The sequence below is a fragment of the Crocuta crocuta genome, unplaced genomic scaffold (genome assembly GCF_008692635.1).
Source record: "Crocuta crocuta isolate KB4526 unplaced genomic scaffold, BGI_CrCroc_1.0 scaffold6, whole genome shotgun sequence".
Lineage (NCBI taxonomy): Eukaryota > Metazoa > Chordata > Mammalia > Carnivora > Hyaenidae > Crocuta > Crocuta crocuta.
The window spans coordinates 10,079,694-10,100,944 of NW_027531917.1; the positions used below are offsets into that span (position 1 = coordinate 10,079,694).

Here is a 21,251-nt window from a genome sequence, read left to right on the forward strand (position 1 = left end):
ATATCTGCTGAATGAATGAATGAGTTGTAAAGCCACTGAAGAATTTTAAACTGACGAATAGCATGATCTGACTTGCTTCAACAGGATCTTTTCGGCTATTGGTGTGAAGAACAGACTGAAGAAAGGCAAGGGTAGAGGCAGGGAACCCAATTAGGAGACAGTAGTCCAGGTGAGAGATGCTGGTGGCATGAGATAGAGTGGAAAACATGATAGAGTCCCAGATAACTGCCAAGATTTGGTTTGGGTAATGAGCTGCCATTTGCTGAGAGGAGGAAGTCTGGGAGAAGTTTTTAATGGAGAAATAAGGAGTTATCAAGAGAGATCAGGCTTTCTGGAGAAAGTGGTGATGCCTAAGAAGATTATAAAGATTGAGAGATAGGACAGAAAAAGGGTGAAGAATTACAGGTAAAGGGAATAGTAGTGAAAAATACATGCATAAAACAGCATGGCTGTTTTTGGTGATAGCCAAAGCCAGTACAAGAACCATGACCTCAAGAGAAATTTAGTAAAGCTGTTATTAAGGGCTCAACACAGGGCCCTTCACATACTTAATTCTTACAACCTTGCAATAGCTTTCCTCTTTTAACATGGGGAAGTCTGAGCCCAGCGGGACACATTTAATTGCTTAAGGCTCCACAACCATAAAACTATCCTGTTGAAATCTGAATATAGTTGGTCCCCACATTCTTTGAGCTGCTTCCATTAAATCACATTCTGGTAGTTTTCACTTACTGAACACTATTCAGAAAAAATAAATAAAAAGGTTTTCTAGATTAGAGTGGCTTGGGGTGTGAGATCTTGGTACTACAATCTCTGTTTCACCCAGCAGTAGTTACTTAAGTACCTATTAATAGGGGACTTCTTTAAATGTCCTGTAAATCAAGAGTTTCTAAGAATGCTCTATGAATTTAAGGGGAAATAGTTTACATTCTGGGGAAATATGAAGCAGCTTGATGCTTTAGATCTGTGGTTTTTTAACCTTTGAATTACCTAGAGGACTTGTTAAATGCCAGACTGGTCCCTCACCTGACCAAAATTTCACATTTCTAACAAGTTCTTAGGTGATGCTGATTTTACTGCTCCCTGGACCAAACTGTTAAGAATCACTGCTAGTAGAAGAAAATGAAACATCAGCCTCCTACCCCTACCAGACTTTATACCAGATTTCAGACTCTGAAATCACTGACCCTGAGGCAAGTCTGATCCTCTATTTGGATATATTAGATCCACCCATATTTGTAGAGAAACTGCATGGCATTATGGTTTTAGGAGGACACCTCTGATTTTTCAATCCCGTCTTGTGACTTCAGTCAAGTTATTTAAGATTTCTGAGGTTTGGTTTTTAAAATGCAGAGTTCCTATCTATGAGTTATTTTAACAACTAGGGGTAATGTATATAATATAGGTAGTATGTAGGAATTTAGTAAAACAGAAGACATTTTTTTTTCCATTGTGTAGCACTCATAAGTTAAGGCATGGACTTCACATTTTCAGTTTTTACTCCATGTAATATTGGATTGCCTCCATCTGACATGTTGATACATAGCCAAAACTTCTCTTTTATTCACTGTTGACGTTGGTATGGAATTTATATTATGCACTGAAAAGCCACCTCATTTGTTTATCATGGACGCATACTTAGTTACATATGATTGCTTCCCAAAATTCAAGTCTCAGAAAAGAAAAATTAGATAACCCCAGTATTTTTATCTAAATACTTCCTCAATACACTTAGTAGTCTAAAATCATGACCATAAAGCATAGACTGAAAATTCTAGGTCTCAGGTCTAGAGTGCTTCCATAGCTTTGTCAATATTTTTCGAGGCATGTTTGTAGTATGTGCAAATCACTGTATTTGACACTGTCCTTTCATTGCATTGGTATCTCATTGCATCAACCAGGTGCTTTTTCTACTTCAGCCCTCATTCTTTTCCAGTTGCAAGTTAAAGCAAGTGTAGGGGGGTTTCTTTTGTTAGTCAACCAGAAAAGTAGACCCTCCTGCTCACGGACCTCATTTTTAGATCCAGATTAATTAGTTTACATGTTTTCCCACTGAAATGCTTTTTAGTAAGTAATTTTCATTCATATTTACGTCTTATTTCAAAGTGACTTCCCAGTGTTTGTTTTTTTTGTTGTGAGTTCCACCAGAGGCTCTTCATCTTTGAAGATTTACCAACATAGATAAATCCATACACTGTCTTTCATTTGAAGAGGTTCTGATAATTAGTCCACCTACTAAGTTGGCAAAGGGTACCTGAAATAACTTGAGGAACCAGCATTCTATCAACTTGTAATTCCTGCATTTGGATGTTAGTTAATGTCTAAAAGTGTTTTATGTAAACTTTTATTAGACGTTTCTATTTTAAAATGTTTTTTAGTTAATCATCTGAATATGGTAATATTAACTGATATAACTTACTCTCTTAGGAGACCTAATAGAAATTTCTTATTGAATATATACCTTAAGCCTAATTCCTTTTGAAGCAATGTGCTACATAAAACTGAACACTTCATTACCAACAAGGACAATGTTTTATTGAACAAGTCTATGTACAGTACAAAAAATTTCTTGAAATGAGACGCTATTGTTGAATTATTGCAGTTCAATGGCTCAGTTTTAATTTGTACTCTTATAAAATGCAAAGTAAAATAATTTAATGTTCAACAAGGAAGCACAAATTTCCTTTCTTGCTGAATCTGTAATATCTTTCACATATTAACAATTCCAAAATGCATATGCAGCATTTAGGCATTCTGAAAAGGTGTTTTACAGTACCAAATAAATTAAAAGATAAACACTATCATCCCTTTTAGGTTTTTCATCCATACAACAGTTTAAACCAAACATGAAAGGAATACAGCTGAACTTTCAAGTGTGATTTGAAAAGAATCACAAGTTCAGTGTTATAAGTTATCTACTCATAGAATCGGTGGTTTAAAAAATGAATATGGCTAGAGCCCAAAGTACCAGTGTCCTTGTCCACGGAGATCCCTCTTTTCTGTAATATCTGAGCAGCAAAAATTCAGATTTGCTATTTTCTTGACCTTACTAAAACAGCAGAAAGTTAATATTTAATGTTTTGAAGGAAATTTTTATTAAAAAAAAAGTGAAACTTGGTCCATGTAAGATAAACACATCCTCAAAACTGAAGGAGCAGAAAAGTAAAACAGAAGAATCTGAGGAATAAGAAAGCTTCCTTTTCTTCTGAATCCCAAATTAGAACTGTTGGAAGTTTATGCACCCCACAAAAGCAAAATGATGTAAGTTTATGCTTAATAAGACATACATGATGAAATGTACACATTTTTTCAATAGCAGTTATTTGAGGAGTATATAAAGAGGTTTAGAACAGCATAGCCAAATAGATTTTTATAAAACATTCCTTGATTTAATTATTTATAGGCCGATTTGATCTCAGTGTTTCAGAAACAGTTTTCCCCTAGCAACACAAAAGTAGAAATAAAACCTCAAAGACAAAATTAACAAGTGGAATATGTTTAAAACCGCTTGGTATGAACTGCAGAATGAATGAAAATAACAATTTTCAGACATGGATTTATGTCAATAGTTACAACGTATAAAAAATGAGTTAAAAGATGTGATAAAATGCTAAATTGTAATTTTAAACTTCTGGAAAATATACAAAGCAGAAATTATATTTCAAAAAAAACTTCATTGTCCAAATGAACTAGTGTCCACACAGACTTCTTATTACAAGATGTACTTTATACTGAACTGAAATAGAACTCAAGTATATTTTTATCTTCAGGAAATATGGAAAACAAATTTTTTTTTAGTTGACCTCTTAAAAATCTGATTGAGTTGCATTTACTTATCTGTTATTTAAATGTAAATCCCACAGCCTAATGTAGGCTACACAACAAAACAAAAACCTAAATTTGACTGCAATGGACTTGTGACTCAATTGCATAGTAGTGAGTGAATAAATAAACTAATAAAATTGGAAAAATTTTTTAGACTCTTCATGGCCTGGAAATCCCAACTTGTTAAAGTCTGGGTGCTACCTTGAAGAAATGTCCCCTTCATTAGTGACTTCATTAAGGAAGCTATACTACCAAGGTCTGATAAGATTATCTGCTTTGAACAAAAATGTATCTGTTTGAATAACTGGAATATTTGGTTGACAATGGTACATTAGTAGCTCCATTTTTTTTTTTTTTTAAGAATTTGCCTTTGTATCTTTGTTCATTTTATCCCTGCTATAGATTAACAAACTACTAGGTTAAAGAAGATCATGAAACCTTCTCTTTTAGAGAATGTACAAGTGGAACATATCTGAGAGGGTATTTAAAAAAAACATTTTGTGTTTTAACAATTCATTGACTAGTAAGTTAAAATCTTCCTTAGGAAAATTACTGGTCATCAAGGAAAATAAAAGCATCAATATATCTTAACTGTGTTCTTGCTGTGCAAATTTTTGTGTAAATATTTCCTTTTATATATAAAAATTACTATTCAGACCAAATTCATCACTAATAAATAAGAAAGCATGAGTAGTATGGCTTATTTTAGAATTAACTCTCCTAACTGAACAAAACCAATGAATTCTTGACCTGATTTTAGCCGACATATTTTTTTACAGCCATTTATTTTTATAGGACTGTACTTAGATAACTCACATTAATGTCTAAAAGGACCTTACTATGAATCATCAAGCAATGTCCTAACACTACTCTATATACAAATAAGAAATATCCCAGTGTGCTTATACCATTATTCACATTGAGTTATTTGCAATTCAGTGTTTTCCTTCAATTAGATAGCCTTTATTGGTCTTAGATTCCTCCCATCCCTCCTCAAAGTTACTGATGGTTCTTTTCCTATTTAAGATTGACACTGCTGCCTTTAAATACAACTCATTGGTATTACCAAAATGGAAAGTGGAGCTTATTACCAAAGCGTTTTGTTTTCTTTTGATTTTTAATTTTCAGTGCTGGAATCCCATTCATTGAACTCTGTTCCATCTAATCAATCATCTAGAAACAAGTTACAATCTTTTATGGATAGCATGGTGATAAATCAAATTTTATTTTCATGTATCAGTTTCTAAATTATAATAAACCAAATAGCAATAGGTCTTTAAACCGTGTTTGATGAGAAGGGGAGGACATCATCTGATTATGCATGACAAGAAAACAAATTTCTTTTGTAGAATATTTTAAGTTGTTTATTGTAAACCACCCACCCTCCCCACCCCGCTTTTTTAATAACTGGTTAACTTTTCCCTTTCTGTAAGGCCATAGCTGGTTTTCCTTTCTGACTAGTTGCCCGAACATATTTCTCACATAGGTAAAACTGAACATGCTGCATTCATAGTCATCAACTTTTTTAAAAATGTGGTTTCTGGATAACTGGTACTTTGGGAGTTTTGTAATAACCCTTTTGGAGTCTAAACCAGCACATCTCCTCTCTGAGTTCATTCTAGAAAATGTGCTTTGTCTTTATCTTTAGTAAATCCAAGACCGCTTGAAAATTAAGGCCATCAGGAAAATAGCAAACTGATGATTCAATTTCTTGCAGTGCTTTTTTCACACTACTGCTTGATCGACAGATCTTTCTGAAACATTTTTATCAGGCACCTGTAAAACAGAACATGTCTGTTAATTCAAATTTTATAGTTCAACTGGAATTCTAAGTTAGACTCCTGTTTTAGCCCTTTACTCATTCGATAAATATTGATATTAATAGAAAAGCAAACTTTTCTTTTGCTCATTTTTTTCAATTATTTTCTGGTTCTTTTTCACCTTTCTGTAATAGAAGCTCAGCTTCACTTGATTTATACTCTGGCATGCAGATGAAAAACATTTCCATCATAATTACTTTATTTCTAAAATTTTTATTACACGAAATGTGCAATGAAGACAATGTCTTGGACACAGTGAAGAGTCTGATCAAAGAGCATGAAAAACTGTGTACAAGTTCTGGCTTCCACAAGTTCATAGGCTGTACCTATGCAAATTACTTAACCTGTGAATTTCAGTTGCCTGATCTATAAAACAGGAATAGTAATATCATCTCATAGTGGTTGTATGTATTGAGAGAAATAATGTATGGTGTGGTGCTTTATTATCTGTGCTATACAAATACTAACTTTCTTAACCTCATAAAGATCTATGGCATTTTCTATTTTTACAGATAACACCTACTGAGAAAATAGAAGACTTACTTTCATCATCTGAATCAAATCCAAAGAGTGTCTGACATTTCTTTTGTGCAAGGTGAGCCTCAAGTGCTTCTGCATTACAGTAGGTGGTCAGGCATTTGCCACATCTTAATCTTTTCACGGATTTTTTACAAACGTTATCTTGATCAGAACAGGCATCTACTCTATCAGTCAGAAATTTTCTGCGTTTTGGCATACTAAGGTACCGTTCATCAAGGTAACTGGGAGGCAGTGGTCTCACATACGGCTTTGTTAAAATTAAGCCATATGAAGTATGTTCACTTGTCAGATTTGGTTTGGAAGGTGCCTGAGATACTGGCAGGGTATTATGTTCTTGTGGTACAACACTGGGCAAAACGGAACCATTTTCTGTCCTGATTCTGTTTGTATCCGTTTTCAAAGCAGGCTCTGACGAAACTAAAGGTGTCTGCTCTATTCCACTGTGTCCATTGACTAAATCACTAATACTACAATTGTTTTCAGAATTTGGCTCTATGTCAGGCATCTTTTGGTCTATTAAGCTTATATTAGAGACAGTGTCGTCAGAATGTTCATTTCCATTCTGAACTAAACCATCTGTTTTCTTCTCCATACTTTCTGTACACGTCTTTGGTTCTGTGGAATCTTTCCTTGATTTGCTAGTAGAAACTGGCAGAGTGAGAGTTTGTTTCTCATTACTAGATGAGTCTTTTTCCTGATGATTAGAATTTGAGTCTGTAAGAACATCCCAAAGAATTGTCTCACTTGGTTGTGCAGAGGATTCTGGTGTTTTACTCAAATAGTGCTGAGCTTCATGTTCATAGAGCAGAGGAAGATCTTCAAAAAGCTCATGACATTCTGGAAAACTACACTGAGCTTGAAATATCCTGTGACTTTTTGTGTGCTGAGCAAGCTGGATTGGCAACTTAAATGACTCATTGCAATTAAAATGCAAACAAAAGTACACATTTGGGTAGCTGTGTCTATTAAGGTGATCTATAAAATGTTGAGAATCTTCAAATTGCCTTTGACAGAATTTGCATTTTCCTTTGCTCCACTTCATTACCGTTTGCCGCACATTTAAATCAGTTGGATGTACAGTCCTTGCATGTTTATTTAGAAATCCAATTCTTTTAAATATCCTGACACAACCAAGAGCAGGGCACTTAAAGTTTCCTTCTTTATCTGTAGCATATATCTCTTTTGGATGACACACAGTTCCGTTGATTTTATGAAGTACTGAAGTTTCTTGATTCAGGTCATAATCGTCTTCTTCATAGTCACCCTCTTCATCCTCTTCCTCCTCGTAGTCATCCTCACACACAGGCAAAGGTTCTGAGACATTATTTAAAGAAGTATCAGGACTCCCATTTTCCATCATGTTTTCAATTACATCTTCTGAAACACTGATGGGAATTTCAATGAATTCAGCCACATGTGCAGGGATGACTTCTTTGCTTCCATCACTGGAAGCAGTAATTGTCTCTGCTTCCAAATCCTTATTATCAGAATTCCCATTCTCAAATGAAATGAAAGCATCGGAACAATTTATTTCTTCCAAAGCGGGGATTTCCTGGTCCTCCTGCTGAGCCGCTGCAATTTGCTGTCTTTGTATTTTCTTAACATGATTCTTTAAATGCTTCTGCATAAGTCCTCTGTTTCTAAATTTTCTACCACATATCACACATGAAAAACTGCCCTTTTTCTGATGAGCCTGGGCATGCCTTACAATGTGACCACCTAGAAATTCCTTGTTACATAACATACACCGATGCCTTGGGACATTGTGGTCTACTTTGGAAACATTAAGAGTCATAAGATTTTTCTTTGTATTAATGTGACCCTTAGGTTGCACTCTAGATATATCATCAGGATCAGGCTCTCCAGTGTTCTGATCCCTAAGAGAGTCAAGCCCTTCATCTAAACCTTGCTGTTCCACTGCCTTTTTTAGATTACCTGTAGAATTTTCCAGTGTACTTTCATTTAGAAATCTAACTGCTGATTTATCACTCAATAATGCTACACAGTTTTTCTTAATCATTACAAAGTTCCAGAATTCAGGATCAAAAAACAATCCCTTTTTCAAAATTGGAAGTAATTCGAAACGAACACGATTTTGAACACTACTTGTGCCTTCGTTATATTCCTCATCTGGACGTTTGTAAAGCTCTTCAACAGTACGATAGGCTTCTAGGGAGCGCTCAAGAAAAAATATCGAGAGTGCACAAATCCTGAGGATCTCCAAATCATTTGGCAAAAAATGTGCAATTGTTTTATATATTAAACATTTAGTTTGGGGATCATCATGAAGATCTAGTTGTAGAGCACAACCACATATTTCGACACAAATTTGTAAGCCGTCTTCTTCAACCTGTAAGAGGAAAATATTACTAAAATGCCTTTTGTAAAAAACATTTTTACAGTGTTTTATCTTTTTAAAATACAACTCTGAAATGAGGCTGAATAAACACAGTATTCCAAATGTGCAGTTTTCCTCACCAGGTAGCCTTGATTTAATTCTTCTTTAATACAGAAGTAAATCTTTCTTTAATTTCACAATAATCTAGAGGAGACTTCCAATTTAGCTTCCAACTTAATTAATTTTTAAGTTTGACAAACCCTACTAACCAGAAAACAAAATGCTTCAGAACCTTATGGTGATTAAGGTTTCTTACAAATCTAGCCCTCCATTTATTTTAGGTATCAATCTTACATTCTGAGGCAGAAGGATTAAATTAAATAATGTTTAAAGTAAATGTTTAAACCATTTATCAATGTTGATGTTTACAAAGAGCTAGATTTAAAAAAATGCTTGCAGACATTCATAAATCTGTACTAAAAATATTACTTATCTTATTAAGAAATATTATTTATCCAAATAAGAAGAAAAGTGTGGCCCACATGACCAGGACAATTACAGTCTTTCCAAATCTAATAAAAATCAGAATAATGAATCTACTTGGAAGTTATCTGAAAATTATTTAAACTTGAAAACTTTTACTGATGACTCAAAGGTAACTGCATTTGGGAATTTGTTGTGTGTCCACCTTAACTCAAATTATAAATGATGCCTCTAGTGATTTGGAATGATCTAAATGCTTGTTTGAATAGAAAAAGATACAATAATAACATGCCTTTAAGATTGTGTGTGTGTGTGTGTACGTACGTACGCACTGCCTGCATATGCTACATATAGATGACAGGGAGGAATACTACCTTGCCAGCATCATGTCTTAGTACTTTATGTGCTGTGTAGCCCTGCTTGACTACTTACACTTCCACAAGCAGACCTTAACTTTGCATATCATAATACCACGTTATCTACGTAGTAAATTTTGACCCATTTCCTATTCATTCTTTGAAGAGTCGGTTTTACTCTGAAAGTTTTTCTCCCCATTCATTCTGGCCTCAGCCCCAGGGTAGAGTTAAACATTCCCTATTCTTTCCACTGAGAATAGTTTATCCTTACTTATGAAAAGCACATACATACTGTTTTATAACTGTATATGTCCCTGCCCCCTGACGTGAATTCTTAAATCACAGGGAGAGTATCTCAGTTTTTTGTATCCTCTGTTGTTAACATAGAAGTTGGCATAATATATTGACCTTTGAATAAATGTTTGCAAATATAAATGGAATCAGATCTATTCTAACTTAGCTTTCCCCTGTAAATCCATCATTTCAGCCTGGAATCCTTTACTGAATTCAAATTTTTTATTTCTTCTTATCTGTTACAATCAGGGATTTCCACCTAGATTTTCCAGATATGGTAAATTCAAAATTCACTGCTTCAAAAGAAAATTCTTTCTATCTCTCCCAAGTTCTACCTATATCCACTGTCTTAACTCCTGAAATTATCATGTATCCAGCTGCCTAAGTTTAAAACTTTTAAGACCATATGGCACCCGAGTGGATTAGTCTTGAGCGTCTGACTTCAGCTCAGGTCATGATCTCACGTTCGTGAGTTCGAGCCCTGTCTTACCCCACAGCAGTCTTGCTGCTGTCAGGACAAAGCCCGCTTCCTCTGTCCCCCACTCTCTCTCTGTCCCTCCCCAGTTTGCGCCTGCTCACTCTCTCAAAAATAAACATAAAAATAATAAAAATTTGAGAAAAATTTTCAAGATCATCACATAGGCAACAGGATACTTTCTTACTTGGAATCCTTCAATAATCCCAGTACATTTATAGACTTAAGGTCCAACTTTCAGTGTAACATGCAAGTCCCTTAAGGATTTCCAACAACCACCACCCACCCGCCCTGTGACGTCAGGCAGTCTCTGCCTAGTTTCATCTCCCACACACTTCCTCACGTTTTTCTCCTACCATATTAATGTTGACGGACAGCTGTGAGAAAAACAAGTGATACAATGAGGCAAAAGTGCTTTGTGAACTACAAAATCCTTTACATGTTAGTATTATCCTTCTCTATCGTTTAAAATCCAGCTTACAGCATCCTCCTCTGTGAAGCTTTTTCACATATGCCATTTGTAAGGTCTCATTCTCCTGAATTCACACAGCACTGTTTTTGCTTCTTTACAGAGCGCTGAGGCACATATAGGATTTTTCCATCATTAAAGATGTTTTTAGTAAACAGTTAACCAAATTTTCAATATTTATTTCATCTTTGAATTTTTCCTCTTATATTCTCATGTTGACTAGACATGTGAAAATAAGAAAGCTTTATGAAAACTGGCTGAACGTCACCTACAGTGTAAACTTTATATAACAAAACTCAACTTTTGGTGCAAATAAGAATCCTATGTAAAAATATATATAGATATATTTTTATTTTTTAAAGTTTTACTGGCAATTCTGCTGCAATTTAAATGTTGAGCAGGGAGGTGCCTGGGTGGCTCAGTGAGTTAAGCATCCAACTTTGGCTCAGGTCATGATCCCACAGCTCATGAGTTCAAGCCCCCCATCGGGTCTGTGGTGACAGCTCAAAGCCTGGAGCCTGCTTCAAATTCTATGTCTCTCTCTCTCTCTGCCCTTCCCCTGTTTGTCCTCTGTGTATCTCTCTATCTCAAAAATAAACATTAAAAAAAATAAATAAATATTGAGAAGAATTCTATGACATAGCTTGTTGTTTTTTTTTCCCTTTTTGATGGAGGTTGAGGTTAACTTTGACAGTGCATTTTTTTAATGTTTATTTTTGAGAGAGGGAGAGACAGAGCACAAGTGGGGGAGGGGCAGAGAGAGGAGACAAAATCTGAAGCAGGTTCCAGGCTCTGAGCTGTCAGCACAGAGCCCAACAAGGGGCTCAAACTCCTGAAAAGCAAGATCATGACCGGATCCGAAGATGGCCGCCTAACCAACTGAGCCACCCAGGCGCCCCAACAATGCATTTGAATGACATTTCACTGTTTAATAATGAAGCTATGAATGCAGTTAGTAAAATAAAATAGGAAATTTATAAAATCCCTCTGATTACAATGCTGCTAACTTTCTCTCATGGGCATATAATCACTATATCTAACTTTCTATCATGGGAATATAATCACATACATCTAATGAGTAATGAATGTGTAATTAATAATTACATAATTACACAGTAATTAATGATAATGAATGTGATAAATGCATAATTTGTAAGAAATATTAAACTAGATTATTTATTAGATGTTTCCTTATATATTTAAAAGTAACCCACATAAAGATTCAGCCAAATGGAGCTACCTAAAATGTAGGGTAGCTTTATCCTTCTTATCTTGGTATTCAAGGTTCTGTTAATATTTGAAGGGAAAAAGTAAAGGCATTTGCAGGATCCAATTTCATGTCTATGTAAGAGTCTTACATAGTAAGTAATGGATTTTACTATTACTTCAAATAAATAAAAGTTTGTCAGATTTCAAAAATGCTTTAGAATTCATTGTTCCTTTTCACCTTATTACCAGACTTAAAATTATGAACTATATTTTTCTGTGAAAGTGAGGAGGTATTACCTATGTATATACAAAGTTCATTTGCAAATAAGATTCTACAAACAGGATTTAGGATAGTGTTAAAAGTGACATTTTTAAAGAAAAGAGATAATCACTTCTTATGGAAGCAGTTGTTTCCATATTAAATTTTAAGTAAAAGTAAATTGGCAGTTTTTCTGTGTATTTTCAGTTATTTTTACCAGTATATATGCTAAATACCATGTAGGGAGATTGAGGTTGAGGAAAGGGAAGGATGTGATTTTTGGAGAATGTGGCCTTAAAATCCTCCTTCTCTTCAAAGCATTTTATCATAAAAGATTCAAGTTTCGGTGAACTGTCATTTAAACTTCATTTAAAATTAAGGGATAAATATATCCTATTTACCTCATCTTTAATGATTTTCATGAAAGGAAATATGACTCTCACATTAGTTGCTGTTCTTAAAAGCTGGTAGCATTGATCTACAAAAACTTGCTTTGAAGGATTAGACTTAAGCTGAAGTTTACTCCATATGAAAATCAACTCCCTGTAAATGAGAAAGAGAGAGAAATATCAAAAATAGAGTTTATTCCAATACAGACATTAGCTATGTTTTGCTGATTCTATAGTACCCTGGCTGGGATGGATACAAAATGGGGGTAAGTGGATTATTATATTAACTTCCAGCTACTTCTGCTACCTGTATGGGACAAAAAGAGAGATCAGAAATTGTAATCGTACAGTAGTAAGGAATGAGTTCCAATCATATGCTAGCAAACCCAAGGTACCTGTAGTACATGATAACAAATTCTAATCCTGGTGTACTAGTATCAGGGATATTACTTTAAAAAAATAAACTCTGGCCTTTAATTAATACCCTACTTGTAAATTTAGAAATTAATTCTGTATACTTTCTGCCAAGAAATGTCCATATTTTTTATTTTCAATCTATTAAGATACCCATAGTACTCTAGGTTTAACGTGTAAGATTCTGAAATTTTTTGTTGAAGATCATCTGCTCTTCTGTTAAGATGCAGTATTTTTACAGAAAAGCTACAGACCATTTAAAGTATTTCACAGGTAGACTGGTTTCTAAAATATGGCCAGTTATTAGATGGACAAGGTAGGAGCAGTGGGTTTTGAGGCAAAGGAAATCATAACATATAATTGATATATTCAGATATCCTATTCTAGTAAATTAGAATGCCTTAAAATGTGTCAGATTACATAAAGCATCACAATCTAAAAAGTGTTAAAATAATTGATCAAAATGGTTTCGTTTTGTTTGTTTTTTTAAAGTGATTTACTGAGCATGTACTTTGAGCCCAACACATACAGCTATTAAGTCTAAGGACAGCTTGACTACTATCGTGAAGGGGCACACAGTTTACTTAAAGAGACAATACAGAAAGCACAAAATGGAAAATAATGTCAAGCAACACGGAAGAAGAAAAACCAAAATTCTAATTCCATCTTCTTCTAGCTGTATGGGTGTTCATAAGTTTCAGTCTACAACCCCACTTTTCTTGCATATAAAAGCTCACCAGCTTTCACACTTGGCTCCCAAATCTATAGCTCTGACTTCTTTCCCAATTTCCATGCCTGGGTATTTCAATTTAGATTGCTTTCTAACCCTATAACCCTCTTAGAATGAATTAAAACTCCTGCCAAATTGGTTCTCTTTTGCAATGTCAATCAATGACACTAAACACTCCTAGAACCTGTTTGGTTCTAATCTGTTTATTTTCCACAGCCTTTGTATTGCAATTATATTTTTGCTCATAGCCATACCATTCTTTCTCAGTGCTACTACCTTAGGCCTTCTAATTTTACATATATATTTCTACAGTTGCTAAACTTATCTGTTTCCAGACTTTCAAATAATTTCATTCAGTGCTTATTCCATATTTTATGTAGTATTAACAGCAATAGAAACATGGGTTTTGGAGTCAGAAGGATAGGATTTTAATCCTGGGCACTCTTCAGGGTTAGTTAGTTAATGTGTTTTGTTTATTCTCATTTTGTGTATGCTAACTGCTGTACTCAGAAAGTACCTTATTTCTAAGATAAGCTTATCTTTCAAAATCCCTATCAAATACCCCTTCATGAACACCTTCACGAATACCCCAAACTAAAGTGATAACTACTTCAGAATAGATCTTATTCCTCTTGTTGGTTTCATGCCTTTCATAGATTTCCTTGTTGATATTTTATAGGTCCTGTTCCCCCAACTGTTACTACATTGTTAATCTCAGTGACACATTCTATAGTGGAGATAGCGGCAAAAACATGAGACAGAGAATAAGAGATTTCTCATTAGGGCATTATACACTAATTGGTGTGATATTACCCAGTTCACAGTAAGCCATCTTTTTCTAGAAATAGCCCTACTATACAAGGTTGGAACGCCAGTGACCATTTTAACCATGTAACCGTCCTCACCCTCCTTACAATATTAATTGTAGGAAACTGACTTTAGTGAGGCCCGTCAGAGTCCCTGGAATGTTCTCAACTCTAAACTATGAAGGCTGGAGCCTGTTGACATTACTTCTGGTCTGCAACAGGAGAGAATGAAGTCAACTGGCAGAAAAATCAGTGTTCCTGGAAGCAGTTATCTTTGGGGACCTACTCTGTCCTTCCCCCTTTTTTTGTCATGACCCAGTACTTTTTCCATGTGCACTAACTTTTCCCTAAACTAGTCAGACATAGGATGTTATCACTTGCAAATTGACTAGTATATATTCCAACTCTGTTTTCTTACTAGCTAGGTGGCTTTTATCTCTTTTAGCCACAGTTTTCTTATACAAAAAAAGAATTGAGAGAGTTAAGTGAAAACACCTAGGTGAAATTCTGGTACTGATGTTTTTAATAAATCACTAATTTCCTATATTCTTTCCTTATCTTTATAATCTTAATAGTACCAACCAGTGACATTTATTCAACAAATATTTGCTTGTTAATAAACTGGCTAAAAAAAATGTATTCCTAAATGCTAAGAGCATTTAGAGGGAGCATCTTGAGGAAATATATTAAGGGAAACTGTAGACAAAGAATGATGTATAAGATGATGGTGGACATTCTAAATAAGGAGTATTTTATAAACAAAGGAATGAGATAGAAGGCAAGTAGATTAACTGTGTTTAAGAAGACCTGGCAGATCTCTGCAACAGATTTAAAAACAAAAAATAAAAAATGATAACTGGAAGTTAGGGGAGAGTATTCATAGCACTCATTATGACACACACCAATGTTTAATATATTAGAAATGTATATATTCTCCAAATTGCTCCAAAAAATAGAGACTCCTAATAGACATCCTTAGGGTACACCATTATTATTATTTTTCTTTTTTGAAGACAGAGATCTTATTTCCCTTTGTTTCTGTTAATTCAGGATAAAACTTGGTGAACAAAATGTAATCCCAAGATTCTCAATAAATTTGCCAGGAAAGGGCTACCAATATGGATTTTAGCTTTCTAGTAGGCAAATCTCTAGAATCTGGAAATCTCAGGATATATTTACGAAGCTCCATTTTGACTGAATTTATAAAAGGGGTATCAGGTTTTACTTGTACTTTAGATTTTGAAGGAAAACAAAAACTCTGAAAACCCACAATAGTCTTCTTTCCTCATGAGCAAATAGTGTTGATGGAGCTTACATTTTCTTTTCAAACAGAGGTCCTTTAGAAAACACAGCTCCTATATGGTATACAAACACATTTTCCAGGTAAGTAACTACTAATAAAATCATCAAGTAACAAGCTGCAGAGAATGAAGTCTAGAACAGGGTCTATAGACACCTTTACAAGATACATGTTTTGTTTGTTTGACCTATTTATAGTAAGTAATATTTAATAGCAGAGACTGAGTCAGGCTGCCTGGGTTTGAATCTTAGCTTCATTATTTACTTCATTACCTATTATTTACATGGCTTAGCCATATTATAGTCTACCCTGTAAGTTTATTGGAATAAATGAGAGAATGTATATATGAAGTATAGACTATAGGAAGCACTCAGAAGGTATTAGTAGTTGCTGTTATTATTACTATTAGTAGTAGTTGTTGTTGTTATTAGCAATGGTGAGAGAAATAGGGCTGGCTGCTTGCTCTACTGGCTTCAGATAGAGCAAAACTGGACTATGGATCAGGTTCTGTCCAGAGAAGGGAGATGAAGTAAGCTGGTTCATAGGGAAAGCCAAGATGAAACCGACAACACAGACCTTGTAAGCTGGAAAAAAAATCCTGCTCTTCAAGTTACGGTGAAAATCAACTTTTAGAAGTAAGAGAAAAGGATGCCAGCATTCAGAAATGAGGAGAGGCAATCAGTACTCCGCCTACTCAGAAGGACAGACAAAGGAACAGGCTGAAGATTCCTTTCCAGTTAGGCAGCTGGGAGTCACACAACCAGCTTCTATTCTTAGAGGGTGCCAGTGGGTGGGGGCAGGAAAGATAGGCACTCTTCTATTTTTAAGATTCCCTCCCTAAAGAGTAAAATGATTAGCCAAAAGAAGAAAATATTTTATTGTTTCGTTTGTTTGTTTCTTTATACTTGGGATTTCAGTTTACTTATGAGTATATTAAAAGGAACAGGCTAAAGATATTCTGTTGGCTTAATATATTCAAAGTCAGAACATTCCTTTCCCCATAGGAAAAGATTTACTTTAACAGTCATGACTATGTTTCAGAATAACTACATATCAAGAAATGGTAACTCTTTAAAAATATTTAAAACTATATGTCTTACCACTGCCTCCTGATCTCCTCCTCTTTTTGAAATTCCAATTTACAAGGTAAACTTTTTAATACAAATTTCTATAATCTAAATAAAAACATACTTCCCTGGAAGATAAGTCAACTAGTTTCTAGACCCAGCTCTGCTACTAATTAGCTGTTTGACTCTATCTCAGAGTCTGAAGATTTTAACCTATAAAATAATATTAAATGAGTTTATCGTTAAATTCACCTTCTAGGTGTTGTCTTAAATGTTGAAGAATTTAGCTCCGAGATGGCAATGTAGGCAGACCCTGAACTCACCTCCTCCAGAGACCCAACAAATCTGCACGTATACAGAGCAATTCCTCCTGAAGAACCGAGGAATGACTAAACAACTTCTGCACAACAAAAGAAAGAGTGACCACACAGAAAATGGCAAGAAAGACAGAGACACGACACGGTAATGCAGGGAATCCCTACTCCTACCCCTGTAAACTGCAGTGGGGAGGGATAATAATAAGGGACAATGAGCAGAGTCATATGCCCTGAGGTACAGAAAAAAAGCTGCAAAGGGCAACTAGAATATAAAGGATCTAGCCCTACAACTCTGCCAAATGGCAGGAAGACTGCTGAAACTTTCTCTAGGTCAGTGGGGCTGTCAAACACCACAGCTGACATTCCCCATCCACCTTTACAGCATGGACAGGAGCATGGTCCAGACACCCTACCACCTCAATGAGCCCTGGTCCTCTACCCATAGCAGCCCCAACGGTCTCACCAAGGAGGCCCAGTACAGTGCATACCAGGTCACCCTTAGTCAGTGTGCACTGTAGCTCCAGCCTACTTGACAAGGTAACACAGGCACAAAGCACCCTGGAACACTCCAGACTCACACCACTTCAGCTCCAGACAACTTGCCAGGACACTGTGGTCCACACCCACTTCTGCTCCAGCTGCCGCAAGAGGGCACCCCCTACAGAATGCCCCAGGATACTTCAGCCTGTACCCACTTCAGCGTCTGCTGTCACCCACAACACAAGAGAGCCTTGCGACACCGCCCAGCCTCCCACATACCCACTGTCCTGCCAGTGTGCCCTCTGTGCAGAGAACCCCAGGACCAGCCCAGCCTATACCCACCTCAGCTCTGGCCTTCCCACCAGCATGGCGCAGCACAGAGAGCCCCAGGACATCTAGCCTATGCCAGCCACAGCTCTAGCCAGCTAGCCAAAGTCACCAGGCACACATAATCTACACAGGGAAGGACTATACAAAGGATCATTCCTTCAAGTTTAGGAGAAGTAGCTTTTCCACCTAATTCATAGAAATAAACACAGAAAGTCAAGCAAATGAGGAGACAGAGGAATATGCTCCAAATGAAAAGTACAATACAAAACCTCAGAAAAAGAACTAAATAAAACAGGGATAAGTGATTTACCTGACAAAGAGTTCAAAGTAATGATCATAAAGACGCTCACCAGACTAAAGAAAAGAGTGGATGAACTCAGAGCTTCAACAAAGAAAGAAAAAATATAAAAAAGTACAAATCAGAGTTGAAGAGTGCAAAAACTGAAGTGAGCAATACACTAGAGGGAAGATGGTGAATGCAGAAAAAATAAGTGGTCTGAAAGACAAGGTAATGGAAAGCAACCAAGCTGAACATTAAAAAATGAGGATAGATTAAGGAATATCTTGGATAACACCAAGCAAACAAACATTTACATTACAGAGGTCCCAAAAGAAAAGAGAGAGAGAGAAAGGGGCAGAAAACTTAGGTGAAGAGATAGTACCTAAAAACTTCCCTAACCTGGGGAAGGAAACAGACATCCAGGTTCAGGAGCACAGAAAATTCAGAACAAGATGAACCTGAGGAGATCCACACCACCACACATAATAATTAAAATCAATAAATATTAAAAATTAAAATTAAAAATATTAAAAATTAAAATAAAATAAATAAAAATAAAAGAGAAAAGATTTTAAAAAGCATAGTTCCTTACCCAAACAAGAAATTAAAAGCTCTGAGAATAGGCATGAAAGCTTGCATTAAATAACAAGCCTGCTGTGTGAACCTCATGCTTACTAGAGTTTTTAAAGAGCTACTTGATATTAGAATGAGAGATTTTATATTTCTTAAGACTGCTTAATACATGTATGAATTTATAATTATGTGTGTATATGGTGGGGTTAGGGGGTGATGGATGAGGCAGAAGAGTGCCAAAGTCTGACAGACCTGATAGTCTGGGGACTGGTTATGAAAATGACAGTTTTCTTGAGAGTGGAGAGTGTGGCAATCAGAAAATAGAAAGTATATGAATAAACACTAATGATCGAAATGCCTTATGTTTATGGTGCCTGACAGCTGTGGTTCAAGATGTACATTCCTCTATGAAATCCTGTTAATGGCGATAGTTTTCAAAAACTATTATGAGAAATAAACTAGATAGACTGAAACTTATAATGTAAAACATGCATTTAAACTTGACCAATTCCAGGGAGCGTGGGTGACTCAGACAGTTAAGCGTCCGACTCTTGTTTTCCGCTCAGGTCATGATCCTGCTGTCCTTGAGACTGAGCACCATGTCAGGCTCCACACAGATAGCACAGAGACTGCTTGGGGTTCTCTCCACCCCTGCCCTGGCCCCTCCCCTGCGTGCCCGCCCGCTTTCTCTCTCAAAAGAAACAAACATAAAAAAGATTTTTTTCATTGATTCCTAAGAGATAAATATTGGTGATTTTAGGAGTCTGGTAACCTTTTAAAGCCCAAATATCTCATGACTCACTATTTTGGATAATTTTCTCACTACCAAACACTCTTAAACCAATATATTACTTTAACAAGCTGTAACCACCAGGGTGAACAATTTAAATAAACTAACAGTTTATCTTATTTCTTAAATTTCTTATCTTCAGTGACATTAGTCCTGGAATGTCTTTCTTCAGAAAAATAAACTTTAAATATAGACAATATATAGTGAAGCCTTTCTATTCTATTAAAATTTGCCACTAATGTTAAACTGATCTATTAAAGAGAATATTTGTGAAAAATATGTATTTCAGAATTTAAAATTCAAAAATACTGATTAAAAAATGTCTATAGCCCATATCATTTCAGATTATTATGTTTAGCAAATGAAACCTATTTCTCCTTTAAGAATTAATGAAATGTCAGGGTGCCAGGGGGCTCAATTGGTTAAGTGTCCAATTCTTGGTTTTAGCTCTGGTCATAATCTCATGGCTCATGGGATTAAGCCCCACATCTGGCTCTGCACTGATAGGGTGGAGCTTGCTTGGGATTCTCTCTCTCCCTCTTTCTCTGCCATTCCCTCCTTCACATGTGTGCACATGCTCTAAGTAATATAAATAAACTTAAAAAAAAAAAAAGAATTAGTGAAATGTCAGAGTGATAGGGTGTGTGTGTGTGTGTGTGTGTGTGTGTGTACTGGGAAAGGGAATCTTTATAATTATTCATGATTTCACCTAATAGGACTTGAAGACGTGTACTAAAAACATTCTAATACCACCTTCTAAATTACCTGATTGCTATAGGTAAATTAGATGTTTCATATATCCTACTAATCATTTTTAAGTAGTTTTAAAAATGTTTTCACAAACTAATATACAATACCATTTATATTAGCTTTATATATCTTTCATCCCAAGAATGAAGTATTTAGGCATAAATCTAACCAAATACATAGAAGATTTACATGAGGAAAACTATAAAACTAATGATTCAAAGAATTAAGTAAATGGGAGAGATAGTCAATATTCATGAGTAGGAAACTCAATATTATATTGTCATTATGTCAATTCTTCTTGTCTTGATGTACAAATTGAATGCAATCCCAATCAAAACCTCAGCAGGTTATTTTATGGGTACAAATTGATTTGAAAGTTTATATGCAGAGGAAAAGACCCAGAATAGCCAATACAATATTGAAAAACAAAGGTGGAAAACTAATACTAATAAGCATGTTGTATTGGTGAAAGAATAGACAAATACATCAAGAGAACAGAACAGAAGAGAGGCCAGAAATAGGCACCCACATAAATATAGTCAACTGGTCTTTGACAAAGGAGCAAACGCAATACAGTGAAGTAGAGATAGTCTCATCAACAAATGGTGCTGGAATAACTGGACATCCACATGCCAAAAAAATCTAGACACATACTATACCTTTCACAAGATTAATTCAAAGTGGATTGCAGACCTAAACATAAAATGCAAAACTATAAAACTAGTAGAAAACAAAAGAGAACACCTAGATACCTCTGGGTATGGTGATGTCTTTTTACAACACTGTAGTCATGATCCATGAAAAGAAATATTTGATAAGCTAGGCTTTGTTAAAATTAAAAACTCTGCTCTGTGAAAGAAAATATCAAGAAAATTCAAAGATAAGCCATAGACTGCAAGAAAATATTTGTAAAAGACACATCTGATAAAGGACTATTAACCCAAAATATACAAAGAT

At 35.4% G+C, this 21,251-nt stretch overlaps 1 protein-coding gene and 1 long non-coding RNA gene across 5 annotated transcripts in view; one reads left to right on the plus strand and one right to left on the minus strand.

Annotated features, from left to right (window-relative positions):
- LOC144240594 (uncharacterized) overlaps positions 1-21,251 on the plus strand; it is a 37,773-nt gene that overhangs the window by 3,064 nt on the left and 13,458 nt on the right. The window contains exons 2-3 of the long non-coding RNA XR_013337767.1: positions 6,158-6,240; positions 17,034-17,236. This is a non-coding gene — a long non-coding RNA (uncharacterized LOC144240594). The remainder of the gene's footprint in view (positions 1-6,157; positions 6,241-17,033; positions 17,237-21,251) is intronic.
- The window catches only part of ZNF654 (zinc finger protein 654), a 95,492-nt gene continuing 76,793 nt past the window's right edge, over positions 2,553-21,251 (minus strand). For 3 of the 4 annotated variants that reach the window (XM_077774954.1, XM_077774956.1, XM_077774957.1), the window contains 2 exons: positions 12,470-12,611; positions 5,610-8,535 (listed from right to left, as the gene is read on the minus strand). In XM_077774954.1, the coding sequence (XP_077631080.1) occupies positions 6,124-8,535; positions 12,470-12,611 (2,554 nt within the window). In that variant the 3' untranslated portion in view covers positions 5,610-6,123. The other variant, XM_077774955.1, reaches the window with a different exon arrangement.